This window comes from Penicillium verhagenii (genome assembly GCF_028828195.1).
Source record: "Penicillium verhagenii strain IBT 33310 chromosome Unknown utg000009l_segment0_segment0, whole genome shotgun sequence".
Lineage (NCBI taxonomy): Eukaryota > Fungi > Ascomycota > Eurotiomycetes > Eurotiales > Aspergillaceae > Penicillium > Penicillium verhagenii.
In genome coordinates, this window is record NW_026643173.1 from 1,296,243 (window position 1) to 1,314,347 (window position 18,105).

An 18,105-nucleotide genomic window follows, 5' to 3' on the forward strand; every position below is an offset into this window, starting at 1 on the left:
TGGCACGGGCAAACCTCGGGACCCCCTTTTTTGTTGAAAAGTTGCGCATATCCTTACAAACCTGTGGGACACTTTTGACCGCCTGCGTGGTATTAATACAAGGCGCGTGGAAGAGAAAGTAAATCCGTGGTTTGTTAACTGGTTCTGCCGCGTGACGCGATTACTCGCGTTTCTGCCAAGCTGAAGATGTGCTTGAATTCCAATCTTATTGAAGCTTTGCCAACTAATAAGTGCTACCGTTGGAATTGACTTCGAACTTCAGAGTCAATTAGCTTGAAGCTATATACATCATGTCAAATAGCGTCAACTTGAGGCAGAATCATATACATGTATATCTACTTTAAAGAGCCCGTCACCAGTAAGCGGTTGGCTCTTTACCATCGTAAGGTATCGCATTCAATGCATGGTAAATCGTGCAATATTTCAAGTTCCTAAAGAATCAAGCTAAGATTATAGACACGAATGGTGGCTTTTTTGGAGTTCGTCCCTACAGCGTGTGGTAGGAAATGCTTTTATCGTCCTCGTCTTTTTTCCAATTCCCATCTTGCAATGCTGATTTCTCGTAGCTGTGTGGGCGTCTTGCCTTCCAAATTACGCTTATCCATTGATGCTCCGGCTTCTAGTAATACCGTGACCATCTCGTCACATGCGTGAATCTTCTCTTCAAGGGTGGGCCATTCAATAGTTTTGTCTGCCTTCTCTCTCCTTTGGAGCTTGCCGCTAGCCGCTTGATGGACAGGGGTATGACCTTTGTTGTCGACGGCATTCACATCAGCGCCACGACTGACTAGTAAACGACACGGCTCGACTTGCCGCAGGTTTCTTGCCATCCAGTGAAGGGCTGTCCAGCCACTGTGGTCGGCTTTATTGAGCTCGACGAACGGGATAAACATCTCAAGCAAATCAGGACTGATTGGATCATCATATGATGGACTCCCACCTAGCTTGTGTAGTGCGGTCTGGCCTTTATTATCGCATACACTCCGATCGGCTCCATGTGCGAGGAGTAGTTCGATTAATGGAATAGTGTAACTTTCACGAACAGCATTGCACGTCTCGTGAGCTGATAATATTTCCAATAGAGCAGTTGCACCAGATTGATCTCGTGCGTTGACAGTGGCAATGCTTGGGCTGTAGCCCATGAGAACTTTCATGAAGGTCAGCGTTGCAGCACCCAAGAGAGGACCATTTACGAGGAAGTTAAAGACCGCGCCATGTGAGCTTTGGGTATTAATGGCTTTCGGATTGAGCTCAAGTAAGGAATTGATAACCTCTAACCCCGTGGAAAGAGTCTGCTCGGATAACGGCCTATTGAGTCCGTTACTTAGACAAAGCAAAGCCCAGTGAAGAGGAACTCTTCCTCGACTATCAGTAGCCATGGCTGCTCGAGCAAGTTCACGAGAGCTGCAGTGTTCACGCAACGCTTGAATAAAAGGTAGGTTCCAAGATCCGCTAGCAAAGTGTAGTGCAGTGACGTTATCAGTCTTGCCTGTGCCCATCTCCCACCATATCTCTTTGCTATGAATATCAGCTTCTTCGGAAATAAGACGAGATGCCAGGTTGTGGCTGCCCAAGGGTGCCGCTGCACTAAGTACAGTAGGTTGTCCAGTTGATTGAGATTGTTCGTCGATGCCCCGAACTGACGCGCCCCTGTCTAGTAGGCTGTAGACAAATTTTTCAATATCAATATTCGACTGAGTAACAATGCGTCCTCTTGGGGGAGTTCTGACGAATTTTAAGGCGGCTAATGCGGATATAAGTGGTGCATCGGTGTATCCTCGCTCATCGAAAAGTTCACCCAATGGCGGGCCGCAGTTCATGAGATATTCCGCTGTCTCAAACTGGGCATTTGCACAAGCTTCGTTCAGAAGTCGGTATTTTGCCCGCTCCATCCGAGACAGGAGTGGCTCATTTTGGTTGGGGTCGGATTCATAAATCTCTGCGAGCGCGCGGAGAGCATCGATTTTGCCGTGCTTGGTGGCCGTGAGAAAATAGTCATCTCCTGATGGCGTGGTCTCTCCAAATCTTGGTGGGCCACAATCTTCAACATAGCGACGCAAGTTGACTGCGTCATTTTGCATGACCATTGACGAGAAAAGACTTTGATTTAGATTCTCATACAGGCGAATCCCGCCAGGTGAGGAAATCATTGATTGACAAGGGTTAGAAGCAAGGGGTGGGCCTGGGTTCGGCTCACGAAACGCGTCGTAGGACATTTTTAACACTCAGTATTAACTTTGATGAGGTCTTTTGGAAGAGAAATAAAGGAAGATTTTCACGGTCTTGGGGTGAGGTGGAGTGAATAACGTTTTTGAACAGAAAGAGGTCCATTCCACAATCAATTGATCAGCCTCGGAGTCTAGATCGGCTGAAACGCACACTTATCGCGACGGAGATGATCTCTCACCCTAGTACTCAATCTTCCCACTTTGTCTATTGCGCACTCACCCCTCAGATATGCGACCGCATATTTTGTACTATATAACCTACTCTAGACGGATCACCAGTACATACGACCATAGGGTGTGGAAAACAGGGCTTCCCGTCCGCTCAGCCGTACTTAAGCCACACGCCGGTCAGTTAGTAGTATGGTGGGTGACCACATGCGAATCCTGACTGTTGTATGTTTTTCTTTTCTTTTTTGGATCGGAGACTGAACCTTGAGAGGTGTGAATGGGGTGGGTGACCAGGGGCAAAAATAAAAATTACAAACGACACGTCAGAGATTGCAGGGGCTCAGCGACAGGGTACTCGCTCCATTCACCCATGGGGTCAAAGGTCTTATCTTTGCCCCAAACTCTACGCCAGAGAAATCCAAGGGGAAAATCTTTTTCTAGCGGCCGCCTCTTCCCATCATCTATATCCGCCAGGTGACTGGACTACCAATGCGAACCGCTGTCTCCCTGATTCAGAACATCGATCATGGGGTCAACATTGTCCGAGGGGGAATTGGCGAAATGTATGCGACAGCTGGCGCGCGACGGACTTCTCGGGGATTATGATGGAAAAGGAACGGTAAGCGACATTATAGAACAAGATGAGAAGACTATCACTTTCATTGTTGCTCTCTGTGACTTGGAAAATGGAAAAATGGAGGAGAAAAATCTAGTCTGCATAAAAAAGGAAAATGGAGCTCTTGTCTCGAAAAGGCTTGTGACGATGACCAAGGAGGAGCTTGGTGGGATGTTTGACCATCTTGGTCTCGGAAAGCCTGATCAAATGACCCTACTGACCAAGGGAACCTATGGTGTTACCTATCGAGTCTCTGTCAAAGAGAAAGAAGAAAACTTCATCGTCCAGCTAAGATACTATGGGAATGTTGATTCCATGAATGCTCTCATGTAATACATTCACGATAATGTGGGCACAACTCTCCCAGTCGCAAAAGTTTATCCGACTAGCCTTCAAGTCTTGGACGCTTTCAACATTCAGATCACGTAGTTTATACCTGGAGTGTCTGGCACGGAATTCTTTTACAACCTCTCGCTACCAGTGAGAGTCGGAGTAGTCAAGCAAATTGCACGCGGATTTACAACACTCTGGGATCTGCAACTTTATGGGCGGCATGGAGCAATCGGAGAAGTGACCGTCTCTGGTGATCCTATCTCTGCCTCAATCGGTCCAGAGCGGCGACATCGTCTGGGTGGCCCCTTCCCGTCTACCTCTTAATATCTGGAGGCATGGTTGCATCACTGTATCCGAGAGTTGGAAGATAAGCACTATGTTCAAGAGTTCAAAGAAGATGTACTGCCCGTAATTCAAAAATTCATGAGTGGTAACATCAACATACCTCCCCATGTCGAAAAAGTCCCAGTTGTCATTATGCATGATGACTTGGTACTGAACAATATGATATTTTCCTCCGGTGAACCGCACGATCTGCTGGCGATCATCGACTGGGAGCTTGTGGATTGCATGCCGTTTGCTGTGGCTATTCCGAGGTTCATCGAGCCGCTCTTTTGGGGTGATTCTCTGGGAGACCAGAAAGATCATGAAGACTATCAGGCCCTCCGTGACGCATTTTGGGACGGAATTCCAAAGTGGAAGACGCATATGAACTCGGAAGCTACTCGAGTCTTTCTTGACTGGTATGAGCTTGGTTATAGCTTATGAGTTTTTCCTCTATCCGATGACGATCTAAGCCCTGAGCAGAAACGGGAATTTTGGAAGAATGACACCCGAGCTGTTTTGGACTTTATAAGTTGTTATGGTGAGAAGTCTGGTCATATATAGTCAGGGAGTTTGAACCAGACTATCAACTGTTTTTCATCTTGTTCTATCGGCCTAGTAACCAGAAAATTCAAAATGTTCTCGTTCCTGGCGCTTAAATAGAAGACAGCTTGGTTATGTGAGCTATGATCCGCGATATGTAATGTCCAAAATGGCTAGTTATGTACTATGCACATGTGTAGTTAAGTTTTATGAGCCAGTTGACTACATACTAGCCTACCTACATTTCAATGTTGAATGGAGATTCCTTGCTCGGCTTTGGCATCAGGTCAAAAAGTATCAACACTGCCGAGGAAAAACATTTTATATCACTCCAAATAGGTTGACACATGTGCATAATACTATATAAATGTATTTTCCATACATTCATAGGTTATCGACCTGAACGAATTTCCTCATGTCCAGTGCGATCAACTGGTCCCCCAGAATCACACAACCGAAACCAAAAAAAACATCCAAAGGCCCTATGGCTTGACCGAAACACCTCGAAACAGAAACGTCACGAACCCACATGTCGGGGTTAGGGCGAACTGGTGGCTGGAGGCCGCATAGCGTGAGCAGGAAGTGCCTTCAAATGTTTTAAGGACTTCTACATGGTGGAAATCTATCCAGATGATCTGTTCTTATAATTCTCATAACTGTGCATCAAGTCTATTTGTAGCATCCATGGATGAAGTAGGCCTACCCATCCAAGCTGTGACTCAAGCCCGTGACTTAGATGCAAGAATAAGCTCTGAGTGCTGCCATTCCAGTACAATCTCCATATGTGCAGGCACTGTTGAGGATATCATATGTATGAAAACTTAATGTTTACTCTACAAAAGTATTTGCTCCCTATTTATCTTTGCTATACATATATTTCTTCTTGAAATAATTCCAAGCACATACAACCATAGGGTGTGGAGAACAGGGCTTCCCGTCTCGTCAAGCCCGAGGAACGTAATGAGCCTTTGAAAAGTCATGCCAGGTCCCACCCGCGGCTGGCGCCTTGTGAGGGTCGTGGTATATCACTTCGACGTTGTTTTTGCGGTCTTTGTCATTGTAGACTGCGCGGTGGGCCCCTGAAGAGTCCCCAAGCTTCCATGGCGTTGATGTTCCGGGCCTAATTGGAACATGTGTAAGTGGCTTGGAAGCCGCCAGAGGAAGTGGAGGAATGCTTTTGTTTCCGTAGTGTGAGGGATAGCGCTTGACCTTCGTCTCCTGGAAGCCAAGTCTAGGCCCTGCCGCTTCCACCTGTGCCCTGACATCTCGTGCATAGTGCCAGTCGCGGGCGTTGGGGTCCACGGTCAGTTTGTTACTGAGCACACCATTACAATCGTACTGAGCATCAGTCAGCCTTGTAAGATGGACCGGTGTCACATGTACCTATTCACGCATGTGCATACATACATAAGAAGAATCCGTCGGAGTGCGCCTTGGTGGTAGGTAGGTGTTCTCCTTCGCACTGGAGCTGCCAGCAGCTCCGTGATGAGTCCCAGTCGAAGTCATATTGACAAGGTCACGTAATTATCAGAAGATATCGTAAATCAACAACTTGAAACGAAAACTCCAAGTTGAGGTATAACACACGCCTGGTAAAGATGAATAAAAGCGATGTGGAGCCACTAGCGGCTTTTCGAATAACTTGAACTGAGATGAGGCTGTGAGTTAAAGAAGGAGAGAAAAACTAGACCTATGAGGGGGTGGGCATAAGAAGACCTATATAATAGGACCCATAGTCTATCTCTGGGGCCTCAAGCGTTTACTGTATCAGAATCTGAACATTGGCGGCTGCTTATTTTCCACGCTAGACTAGGATGCCTTCCAGTGTCCCCTGAATGATAAGCAATTCGCGCCGAGGGTCATCTTGCATGCAACATGATACACAGGATGTGTCGGGTCAACTGTTCGTTTGTAGACAGTATATTCTGGAGAACATGGACGAAACCCGAAACCGCGCGCGGCTTGCTGCGAGTGGTTAGTGTGCACCTAGACTTCTAGGAATCAGGAAGCTGTAGCCACGCGCGAAATCTTTTGGCGCCTAGGAATTTAAATTGGTAGGGTGAGACTTAACCAAGGCCCATCAAGGGGCCCTGCATATGCAGCCACCTGGAAAGGGACCCACTGGCAGTTGCGCCGCGTGGTTCGCAAGATACGTGGGGCTCTGTTTCAGGTATGATATAGTGAACCAATTCCAGACAGCCAAGATTTATCATAATGACTAGGTAGTGGGTTCACAGGATGAGCAAAATTCATAGCTGGCATTCAAGTCCGCAATATTTTTCCACGCGCCGCCCCCCTTAATCAAGTTAGGCGCCCCGAAGTCGCGCTCCTATTACTAAGAATAGGATACCCGCTTCTCTTAGCGCTAAGCACCAGAATCCATTCCCTGGCGCATGATAATTCAATTATTTAAGTTTTTTCAAGGCGGACAGTGCCGGGTGAAGCTGCCTGGTCATCTGCGGACTAAATACCTAATGCGCTCCTCCCATAACTCCACGACTTCCATCCTTTCCATCTGCACCCGTGTTCATCATCGAAAGCACACTTCTTCAACTAAACCAGCCCCTGTTCCAAACCAACTCATTCTCCATATAATGTCGGAAAATATTGATTTAGGTGAACTGAGAAGCTCGGACTTTCATCGGAAAGAGGCCGATGCTCTTCGCATCTTGAGTGAGGCATTCGCGTCTCAACCCGACCCCGCCGCGGCATCAGCAGAGCTGGTCCGGTCCATACGAGAATACTGCTCGAAATATGAATCTTCAGCTATCGCTGAGACCAATCTTTTCTATTTCTGGATGATGATACTAAATGCTCAAAGGATTATACCCATGGATCATCCTTGGCATGAGGCACTTATCGCAGCTGTTGATGATCTCCGGCGCCAAGGTGGGCCGCTCGTGGGGAACGATGTGAGCTAATTATCCCCAACCAAAAAGTGACTAGAGCCGATTCTAACACTCTATTTTCCAACAGACTGAATCACTATGGGAGGATCTACCTGGACTGCACGTGGTTGTCCTCGATTTTTGGGCCGGTGAGCAAGCCCAAAGGCATAAATGCTTTCCCTGGGCGCAATCCTAACATCAATGAAGATCCCACTAATTTCCCCGATACTGTCCCTGAAGAAATTGAGATTTGGAAGCGATGGAATTCATTGGTTTCGGGCTTCGTGGCTCGTGGTTGTCGGTCGTATCGCGGCTTTGCTTATTGGGAGATAAGGGACGCCCTGGAGAATGATTCACACGACGAGCCAACCTTATTTGATGCCACAACGGTGTTTGAGTGCAAACTCTGGGTCGCAACACAATGGTTGATTCGATGCGGGGGTATTCTATTCGACGACTTAACGCACGGCGAAGAAATTGAAGAGGAGTCGAAATCCTGGGGGTGTGGGCCTCTGTGTCGGGACATTCCCACATATAGTATTCAGCGATGGGATTTCTGGATGTCAAGGCTTGTGCAACTGGCCGACAAGAAATCAACCATCCGTATGAAGGAAGGCACTCCACATGACGTTGTGCTCAGCGAGTCCTCTCTTTCGCGTGTCGACCAGGCTATTGCTGCGATGCATAAATACCGCTCCATCGCTGAAGCTCGAGACCAATTAGGAGGGCACAAACATATCAACAGCACTGGGTAACTGGAGAGATTTATTTTATTGGATCGAGTTATCTGTGATGGGAGATATCATGGTATGTATGTGCAGTTTCTGTGTATACACCTGGCTTGCGTACGTATTTCTTTTCGCACACCAGTATACATGTTTATTCACGCTGGCCTGGACCATCCGTAAAAACAATAATCTCTTGGCAAATCGAATTTTTGAAATTACTTCACAACCACAACTCTCCAAATTGGCTCTATATGATTTTCCTTACTTTCAACTCTGGTACATACGACCATAGGGTGCGGAAAACAGGGCTTCCCGTCCGCTCAGCCGTACTTAAGCCGCACGCCGGTCAGTTAGTAGTATGGTGGGTGACCACATGCGAATCCTGACTGTTGTATGTTTTTGTTTTTGCTCACTTCACAAAAGATCAATCACGACCAAACTCAACAAACCAAGGATGCTCCAGCAACCAGTCTCATCCACTGTCGGTCTCTTTCTGGGATCATAATCCAGAATCCATCTAAGTACTTTCTTAGCAACATCTCTATCCTCACCACTCATATCATCTGGTCCCTCCTCATCAAACGCCTCCTCAAGACTCGGTGCGGGCAACTCGCCAACATACAGTACCTACTCAACATATGTATTGTCCCAATTTTAAATTTAGCCCCACCCCATCAAATATATATATTTATTATATACTATATTGCACCACCAATTTATATAAAATATATATATAATTTATAAACATATAAACTTCAGATCGCAAAGAATAAGATCCACTTGAATTGATATCTAATAACGTGTACAATAGCCTCGGGCGCGCAACATTGAATACTGCCGCTAATCGCCTCCGCATGCTGGTAATTAGACCACATGTATATATATATATATATATATATGTGCATCAATTTGCTCTTGAGGAGTAGCCCACCAAGCTTCCGTTATACAGGCCTTAAAATAGGCCCAATCTGCCCCCAATCGACCTATCTTAATAGCCTCTGTATATAGCTGGAATTGCTTAAGCTTTAACTATAGCTACATCGGCTCAATTAGGTCACGATCTGGTGAGTGTGTAGGCCAATCTTTGACATGTATTCTATAGACTTCAAACCCAATCTCTCGTTACTAATATAGTATATATAGCTAAATTATCCTCCTAAAATACTTTTCTAGCTATGTGAATTAGAATAAAACCCCTTTTAAAAGAATACGGAGTGGTTGTTGGGGTGACTACTAAAAAGTGGATTGGGACAATACTTACGGTCGGGTATTAGTTCCTCACTTTCTCGCCCTTCTCATCGCAGTAAATACTTGAACGTGGGTAATTATCGCGAAGGAAGGTGGGGATCGGCCCGAGAACATCGTAGAACTGGAGGAAGTGCTCATCGTCGACCTCCTGTCTGTCACAAAGCCTGCTACGAGGAAGATATGTCGACCGGTAAAGAGTTCGAAGAGTAGACAGCCAAAGCTCCGGGTGTCTTAGTCTCTATTGACTGTCTTTGTGAAGATGAGTTCGGGGCTGCGGAGGGCGACAGGGGTGACCAGATCTGGTGGTGGGTCGGAAATGAAGAAAGCTGATCATGGGCTTAGTGAATAAGGCTAGAGAATGCTGGAGAAGATATACCACCGCCAAGATCTGATTCATATTAAACCCTAGGCTAAGGTCGATGTATTCATAAAGAGGTTGGCCAAGGGCAAGATGTGTCGGTGCCTAGTGATCAGTTCACCCATCCTTTCGCCGAACAGGGTCTGGGATCTGATCGTTTCGTGCAAGGTCTGTTTCCTCCACGTCATTCAAGTCCTTGACGGAGAACAGAAGATTGCCTTGCTGGAGGTCACTGTGGGCAACACCGCTCTCGTGCAGAAAGCTTATGCCCTGCAGTGTCTGGTACAGGATCGATTTCACCATCCATATTGGAAACTTGTTATGGCTGATTACTTTCTCCAAAGCCTTCGATGGATCCTCTAGCGCACCACCTATATAGGGACCCATGAAATCAAATACCAAATATCGATGTATATAATTTGGCCCCTCGTGTTGAAAGAAGTCGACCAGAGTCATGAAGTTGCTTTTTCCTGGGTGCCGTAAGGCGCTGTGTGATAACACATCGAGAATGGCGAGTTCGTGTTTCGACACAAAGGGGTCTGCAATCGTTATTTTCACGGTGATATACTTGTTTAGCCTTATGGAACTGTAAGTTTTGCGTATATAGAGAATGAATAACAATGGGACGAGTTATTACTCTTGGTCTCTTGCTAACTCTTGAGAGTATCACCAAAGTGGACGGGATGATATTTCCCAGGCCGGTAGTCTTCAATCAACTCGGTTGGGCAGGTCAATGGATGAAATCGCCATTCAGTGGAGAAAGCAGGGCGATCGGCCGATGGGGTAGGCGGGCGACTCATTATGTGACTAAGATACCTCCTTTGTGTCCAAGTATGTGATAGAACGCGAAGAGAGGAAGCCCAGCACCTTTTGAAAGTAGACAGAAGAGTTTGAAGTGACAGGTTGCAGACTTTTTGAAAGTTGGTAGAATTTGGGCGGAAAAGAAAAACCGATGGGGGATGCAAATGCGGCTTGGGCGATTCCCACACTGATTCTTACTCTGTCTATAGCGCACTTACCCTTGTCACTATCTCTTACTTGGGCGACACCCACCGAACTATTGACTGCATATACAACACACGCTGGTCGGTTAATAGTATGGTGGGTGACCACATACGAATCCTACTATGTTCGATGTTTTTATTTTTGCTCACTTGGAATATTATTTCAACAAACCATGCGTAGAGAAGTTTGCTAGGACTAAGGAGTAGATTCCAAGGTTATAGTTCGATCGATGAATTTGTGTGCACACCTAATATGTAGCACATTATTTCGATGAATTCTTCCTATCTTGCTCTATATTATTTTCTTAAATACCAATTCCAGTACATACGACCATAGGGTGTGGAAAACAGGGCTTCCCGTCCGCTCAGCCGTACTTAAGCCACACGCCGGTTAGTTAGTAGTATGGTGGGTGACCACATGCGAATCCTAACTGTTGTATGTTTTTGTTGATTTATTTTGATTTATAATTTATGTTTGCAAAGTAAATAATATTTATATTAATAGTTAAAGATTAACTAGCACTTCAATGTTAGGAGACTCTAGAGAGAGGCGAGGACGGGGAGAGTGAAGAATCTGTGTACTGTTTGACCGAATGTACTTAGGTTTGCTTGGAAGAGTAGCTAATTTTAAATGGCATTGGTTCTTAGACAGAATGTTTGAATAAACTCAAACCGTTTCAAGTTTGGCTGGAGGAGTGTCATCTACTATGGGCAGGTGGATGTGGATTATCCAAATTGGTCCCGGCTGCAAGATGTATATTGACTAAGATTCTTGAGTTTCAGAGCCGGCGGTTATATAGAATGATCTATTACTGAAGCCTGTCTGGACGGCCCGAGGTGGTTTGCAGGACTCTGAACATTTTTTCTTCATGTCTTTGGAAGGAACAAGCAATGGAATGGATATTGTATTGTGTTCTCTGGAGAAGAAGAAGAGAGACGCAGCCTGCTATCTAAAAGGAAGAACAACAGGCGGTGAAGACCGACAGAACCGGGAAAACCGGAATCATCCGGAACTGCATGGTCATGTGATTCCAACATCATGTCTGTTGTACTTCTTCCTGAGATATTTGCACTAAACCGTTGACCTTGATTGAGGTATACCACCGGACTTTCTTTAGCGTGTCGGACTCAGCCGGAGTATTGCCGGGGCTTCTGGTATAAAATTGTCACAGAATCTATTAAAGTAGACAAGAATTTTGCTGGCACCAGATAGATAAATCCGAAGCCAAAAAAAGGAGAAAACGATAAAAGAAGAAACAAAATATTTTGAAAATTTGAAGATAAGAAGAGATGTTCAATTTTGAGCCCGACCTGTGAATACCTGTTATACCAGCCGCTGACCAGGGGTAATTGTAATTTGATATCCATTCCAATTACCTATGAACATGCTAAGTTAGAAGGCTCGAATCCATCCTTGACTATATATGACTTGATTCATCATATCCTCCTATTCTATTCATGACAACTAGAAAATTCGTACCCTGAGACCTAGTACACCATCAACCCAACAATCACAATCAGCCCAGTGAACATGATCGATTGCCCCGGGAGAAATGATGGAGCTACCGAGCACTTTGCAATGTCTGGAATCATTGAATATTAGCAGAATTTCCTGAGTGAAATTCGATTGGACCACATACCCCCTAGTGCCCATGAACACATATTATTGAAGCTTAGCGTAACGTCCTCGTAAAGTGTAGCGTTGAAATAAGTCGTGTTGTAGCAAAGATTTTCGACCTTACAAATCTCTGATTGGTTCGTGGTTTCGAGCGTGAGTGAGAGGGTTTCACATAAACACTTCATATGAGACCGCTTCGTACTAGACGCCCCAGTAGAATAATTTCCACACTTAGTGGTATTGAAGATTGCATCATAGTACTGTTCCCCATAACATGGTTGCATGCAACTTTGGAATCCGTCCACCCAAGCATCAAAAGAGCATGGCGTGTAAGCAGAAACGGCCAAAGCCCAGTAGAGCATAAATAAGATATATGCGAAGCGAGGCCGAAGCATGATTTCAAGTTAACAGGAGTGTGTGGAAAAGAGAATGTTTGAGAATTTCCTAAATATAAAAGGGGCAGCGTTAGTCCGGCAAAAAAAAAAAAAAAAGGTGCCCTGAACTTCACTCAAGTGCTTCATCATACTTGACAATATCAGGTAAGGCGTGGATAAAATTTTCCGCTAGACTCGGAGTGCTAGCTGAGTCTTTTTATATTTCAATGTTTAAATAGTACTGCAACCGACCCCAAAATGTCTCCACATTATCCACCCCACTACCGGGTCAGGTCCGCTCAATCTCGCACACTGGAAGTAAAAAATTCTACATAGAATTATACCAGATGCAGAATAGTGCAAACCAAATGATCTTTATAAAGCAAATCCGGTCCACTAAGAAGCCGTTAATCGGGTCCACTGCCAACATTAATGGCTTCCCGAAAGTCCATTCTTCCCCTTGGACCTTGGACTCCGCCGGGATCCATCTTTAGCCATGTTTCGGACTAGAAAAGCCCATGATACGGGTGGCTTCGGTTGGCTAAAAGCGGAGAATGAATCTCGAAAAGGTAAAGATCATTGGGACTGGTCAAGAGCTTAGCTCCATAAGGTCGATTTAGCGCTGCCCTAAATAATGCGGACGGTGCTGTTGACCAATAGGATACTTTGGTGGAAATTGGTGAGGGGTCTGTATAAGGGACTCTTTTTTCTCTCAAAGGAAGATCCTTAACTAGGGTCTGGTCCCTAGGGGCTCAGGGTCATGCGCAGACTCCACTATAGCAATTAACAAGAACACCAAATGGTCGATAATGGTTGACATACAATTAAGTTGGTTTGATTCTTTATAGTTTCTCTACAGCAGTCTGGCTTTACTTTTGAAGCTTTTCCAAGCAATTTGAGTAAGGGCTAAAGCTCTGCTAGTTAGTAGTATGGTGGGTGACCACATGCGAATCCTAACTGTTGTATATTTTTTTCTTTTTTCTTTTGCTCAAAGGAAGCCCGGGGTTTGGAATACAGTGGCTGTTTGTAGTTCAGAGGGGTTTCCAAATATTGATAACATTGAATGACTTCGGGGAGTTCCTGCCTACCGCGCCGGGGCTGGTGGCGGCGAACTAGAAGCGGCAAATTGTTACAACTTACGGATCATCTCTCCACTTCGCCATTATTACTGGTGAGGTTGGACCTATATGCTAAGTTGTTAAGGCTCAGCCTCGACGCGTTTGTCATGGAATCTAAGAAAGAGAGGAACAAGCAAAGGAATGGATATGGATGTTGTATTGTGTATCGAAGAAGAAGAAGGAAGAAGAGAGACGCAGCCTGCTATCTAGAACAAGAAGGAAGCACTGACAAACATGATCATGTGATTCCAAGAGTTTGAGACCAGCGCATACAGCGGCGCACAGACTACTACTTACATTCATTCTAACTTAGCTTGATAGCCAGGGATCACACACTTGTGTTGATGGCGAACATATCATCAATATGTCAAACGTATCTCCCGTGAGCGCCTAAAATTGCCGGTGGCCGCTAAGACATCAAATGAACACATAGTATGCATCGAAGCCAAAAGAAACAAGCCAAGCGGACCGTGAACCACATATGGCAGTAGGTTGTGACTCGTGAGTGGTGCTAAGATGTAACCGAGACGCATTGACCTCATTAAGATTAGCACATATATCAATCAAACATTTTGAATGTGACTCTTCCAGCAGAGGCGTTCCAAAATGTTACAAATATCAGCTAAAAAGTTGTAGATAAATCGAGCTGTAGTATGTTGGTCAAGCCTTGAACGCTACTAGTAGATAAACGATTTCTCCCTTATATAATGACCGAAGGTGCAAACTCGCCAACCTCTCAGCTGGACCCAGCTGTACTTGATGGTAGTGAGCCCCTGTCAGACACCAGCAGACATCAATAACCAATAGCAAGGTATCAATAAGACAAAATTGCTGATTTGCCTGATATGTCTTTCCAACAGTTATCCCAAAGAGTGAACGGGTCATCAGCATTGAAAAACATGACACTTCAAGCTGGGCTGTGGTGGCTCGAATTAACGTCAAAACAACGGATGACTCTCCTCGGGCCTACTTCCTCAAGGTGTGTTACCATTTTGTCACGCTCAATTTGGAAGTCAGAGGTGATTCTGAAATTTTTCTGCATCAGGTTTTGGCGACGGGTGATGCCGCCGAGCGTGTTCTCGGCGAGTATGTAGCCATGAACGAGATCTACCAAACCCTTCCCGACTTCGCGCCTAAGCCCCGCGGCTATGGAAAGTGTCAGAACCAGGAGGCCCACTTCTTCATTTGTGATTTTCTAACAATTTCCCACAATCTCCCGGATCCCGTTCACCTGGGTAAGAAATTGGCGGAGCTGCATCACAAGAGCCAGTCCCCGACTGGAAAGTTTGGTTTCCATTGCACCACTTTTGATGGAAAGCTTCCACTAAACACAACCTGGGACAGCAATTGGACTTCGTTCTTCACAAAGCTGATGAGGGACGTTTACCAGCTGGATGTGGAAATCAATGGTTTCTGGAAGGAGCTGGATGATGCGATGCAAATCACCCTAGAAAGGCTGATCCCACGGCTCCTCCACCCTTTCACTGCTGATGGCCGCTCCATAAAGCCTTGCCTAATTCATGGTGACCTGTGGGAGTCCAACATAGGAACAGAGCCAACTACAGGAGAGATTTACATTTACGACGCTTGTGCGTATTACGCCCACCATGAGAAGGAAGTCGGTATATGGCGATGCGAACATCACCTTATGAAGAACGAGGTTTATCGCAAGGAATACTTCCGCAACTACGAGCCCAGCGAGCCGATCGAGGAGGCCGACGACAGAAACCGCCTTTACTCTGTTGAAACACTGCTCATAAACTCGGCCCATTTCCCAGGCTCTCAGACTAGGCAGCGGGCGGTGGATGAATTGCTATATCTTATTAACAGGTTCCCTGGCGACAGTCTCTGATTGAGTACAAAGATATTCAGCGACCAGTCTATTTTTCGTTTTGTGCAAAGATATGACATCAATCCAGATGAACCACTTGCAGATGATCTGTTTCTTATGATTCTCATAACTATGTCTCAAGTCTATTTGTAGCATCTATGGATAAAGTAGGCCTACCCATCCAAGCTGACGCTCACTGCGCTGCTCAGCATAAGAAGAGGCGTACAAAGAAGAACAAATACTTCAAGCCATACCCACAACCTACACAGTTTTTATAACAATATAGGAATATTCTTTTTACCTTGGCATCCTTGGCAGTAAAAAAGCTTGCCGATCCGGAGGCACCTAACATGAAAAAATCCCGGCCTGCACATGTGGTTCGCTATTTGGCCCGGACCGTCGTATTAACCTCCAAGGCTTTACGCTCAACCATTCCACCAAGGCAAGGTTGGGACTTAGATGTTCTCGGTGTTATACCGCATCTCAATGGCAATCATCCCTCCCTAAGATCCAACTTTCGGTTAACAATCACCCAGGCCTATATCAGCTCCAGGGAGGGTCGGGAATGTGGCGATCTATCATAGGCGCGTGGAATGGCTTTTCTTTACTGCGGTATACGCGCTAAGATCAAACTATGAGGCTAAATTGGCCTGCATTATAATATCAAACTGCATGAAAAATAGCGCTGTATGTTGCAGGGATCGGAATTTGACTTGCCGAGTCAGGCGCAGGCAGGCCTGGCCCCGGGGACTGATCCCAAATCTTATCAACTTCCCATTGTCATTCGCGATGGGTGATATAGGGCATCTTATTGGCATAGTACTCAATTTCTTGCTCGATGGGTAAAGTGTCATATAACATAGATCCTTTGCCAATTATGTCAGTGTACCCTGTCGATGGGCCCACACCTTGACATAGTGACCATGGACGACGGCCTTTTGGGCTACGGGTATCGTCGCTAGTTTTTTGTGGGTCTGGGGGCTCTATAGCACTTGAGCTATTTTTGTGGAACTCTTCCTTCAATTTTGATGATATCACACATGCAGTAATATCGTACTGATGTGACGTGGCAGAGCCGTCCTTAGATCGAAGATGGGTCAGTCAGTGTCGATCCGACAGGGGGCCATCACCGGAGCAAACATGTAGTTCTCATCTATCAGTCGCTATTGGGCAATCGATTTGGAGAGTACCCCGCACTATTTTACAGGAACTATAGTATCTGGACACGAGACTTACAAATTTCTGAAGTCACTCTACAGTAGCAGCTGCAATACCAGTCCGTATTGCAATGACAATCTGCTATCTACAATTTGGGTTACATAGCAACTAGCTCGTTTTTGATCGTATCAGATACTCAATTACTGTATTTATGCAAGATCGCCTTCTTGGCGCTAGTTCTTGGTAGAAGTATGTAACATGCAGATTGGCTAGCTTCAACAGCCCATCAGCAAGCCACGTCACACATACATCAAAAGGTCACTGGTATTCCGACATCTGGAAATGAGCAACTCACATATGGCTGTAATGTGAACTGTCCTATGATATGATTCCAAAGCCGGGACTCTTATGTTTGTCTACTTTGTAAAGTTATCACTGTTATAAAGTCTGAAATTGGATCTTATTGCATGAAAAGACATAAAAGGAACAAGATCCCACTATCTGTTGCTCTAAGTGTTCACTTTCACTTTCACCTTCAATCCACAAGTGCTCTTGCCATATTTACCCCTGCCACTTCCAAAACTTTCAATACTCTTGCTACATTTACCCCATCTCTTCAACCACGGCCAATCCGGGCGGTAGATATGTCCATATTTACCGTCACATACCCACTCCCAGCGGCTGCTGCATGGATAGGCGGTAGCGGAAGGCCTTACACCGACCTTACGATTGAGGTATGATCAGAATCAAATATAAGGCTTTTTGTATAAAAAGATTCCATTAGAAGCTAATAATCCGTAATTAGTTCAATCAGAATTTGCGCGCTATAAAGGGGAACCCTTGTGGCATCAGATGCACCCTCGCAAGCAACGTCAGGATCCAGATGTGTTATGACTTTGATGAAGAACATGGTTTTCATGTGGATGCTTATAAAAATGGAGTCCACCGCATCTATGCTCTAGAGGGGCGACAGAAGGGTAACGTAGCTGGAATGGGGACTGTGGCAGTAGACCAATATACTAGAAGTTTGGCGTTCATGAACAATCGGTACAGAACCGAAAATGCGCAGAGTATGGTGGATGCTTTTCTGTCGGGGCGAATTTAAAGGTTGTCAGAGACCCGTGGACTCAGCTGAGACTCGATGATTCTTTGATTTTTGCTAGCTCTCAACATGCTAAATGAAACTGGTTTTCACAAAAGCAAAGTCTTAAATTCCGAGATACGAGTAGCTGCTCCTAGAACGAGGGAGAGGGTTAACCGGCGATTTTCTAAATTATGTCTGCAAAATTCGAAAATCACTCCACTGAAGGGGCTGTGTACAGATAGCAAGACACCGTTTCAGCTGAGAGTCGTGGTCCAATGAAATTATACTCTCGCTCAGCTTGGAAGGGTAGTGCTGTCGTCGCGAAACGGGGGGCGATTATCACCTTCTTTATTGCACACGCACCCTTCTCCCTTCTCACCCGGGTATCGCGATTCGCGACGCTCAACCGGCTCTCACCCACTTCTCAGACATGACCGCATGTTTTGGCCTATATAAGTCCTTTCTGAGGGTTCTCAAGTACATA

At 45.5% G+C, this 18,105-nt stretch overlaps 7 protein-coding genes across 7 annotated transcripts; 3 read left to right on the plus strand and 4 right to left on the minus strand.

Annotated features, from left to right (window-relative positions):
• Positions 1 to 512: 512 nt before the first annotated feature.
• Positions 513 to 2,150, minus strand: N7466_009534 (uncharacterized protein; the record flags this gene model as incomplete). The annotated part of the gene is made up of 1 exon (XM_057168923.1): positions 513 to 2,150. The coding sequence occupies one exon, from the start codon at positions 2,148 to 2,150 to the stop codon at positions 513 to 515; it is 1,638 nt and encodes a 545-aa protein (XP_057017629.1).
• A 772-nt stretch (positions 2,151 to 2,922) lies between these two features.
• On the plus strand, positions 2,923 to 3,345 carry N7466_009535 (uncharacterized protein; the record flags this gene model as incomplete). The annotated part of the gene is made up of 1 exon (XM_057168924.1): positions 2,923 to 3,345. The coding sequence occupies one exon, from the start codon at positions 2,923 to 2,925 to the stop codon at positions 3,343 to 3,345; it is 423 nt and encodes a 140-aa protein (XP_057017630.1).
• A 313-nt stretch (positions 3,346 to 3,658) lies between these two features.
• N7466_009536 (uncharacterized protein) lies at positions 3,659 to 4,053 on the minus strand (the record flags this gene model as incomplete). Its single annotated transcript, XM_057168925.1, has 2 exons — positions 3,659 to 3,719; positions 3,791 to 4,053. 2 exons carry the CDS (start codon positions 4,051 to 4,053, stop codon positions 3,659 to 3,661), a joined length of 324 nt encoding a protein of 107 aa, XP_057017631.1.
• A 1,101-nt stretch (positions 4,054 to 5,154) lies between these two features.
• N7466_009537 (uncharacterized protein) lies at positions 5,155 to 5,718 on the minus strand (the record flags this gene model as incomplete). Its single annotated transcript, XM_057168926.1, has 2 exons — positions 5,155 to 5,595; positions 5,620 to 5,718. 2 exons carry the CDS (start codon positions 5,716 to 5,718, stop codon positions 5,155 to 5,157), a joined length of 540 nt encoding a protein of 179 aa, XP_057017632.1.
• A 1,088-nt stretch (positions 5,719 to 6,806) lies between these two features.
• Positions 6,807 to 7,855, plus strand: N7466_009538 (DUF3632 domain-containing protein; the record flags this gene model as incomplete). The annotated part of the gene is made up of 3 exons (XM_057168927.1): positions 6,807 to 7,124; positions 7,189 to 7,249; positions 7,308 to 7,855. 3 exons carry the CDS (start codon positions 6,807 to 6,809, stop codon positions 7,853 to 7,855), a joined length of 927 nt encoding a protein of 308 aa, XP_057017633.1.
• Positions 7,856 to 9,551: 1,696 nt separating this feature from the next.
• Positions 9,552 to 10,234, minus strand: N7466_009539 (uncharacterized protein; the record flags this gene model as incomplete). The annotated part of the gene is made up of 2 exons (XM_057168928.1): positions 9,552 to 9,973; positions 10,090 to 10,234. The coding sequence occupies 2 exons, from the start codon at positions 10,232 to 10,234 to the stop codon at positions 9,552 to 9,554; spliced, it is 567 nt and encodes a 188-aa protein (XP_057017634.1).
• A 4,021-nt stretch (positions 10,235 to 14,255) lies between these two features.
• N7466_009540 (Fructosamine/Ketosamine-3-kinase) lies at positions 14,256 to 15,400 on the plus strand (the record flags this gene model as incomplete). The annotated part of the gene is made up of 2 exons (XM_057168929.1): positions 14,256 to 14,313; positions 14,409 to 15,400. 2 exons carry the CDS (start codon positions 14,256 to 14,258, stop codon positions 15,398 to 15,400), a joined length of 1,050 nt encoding a protein of 349 aa, XP_057017635.1.
• Positions 15,401 to 18,105: the final 2,705 nt, after the last annotated feature.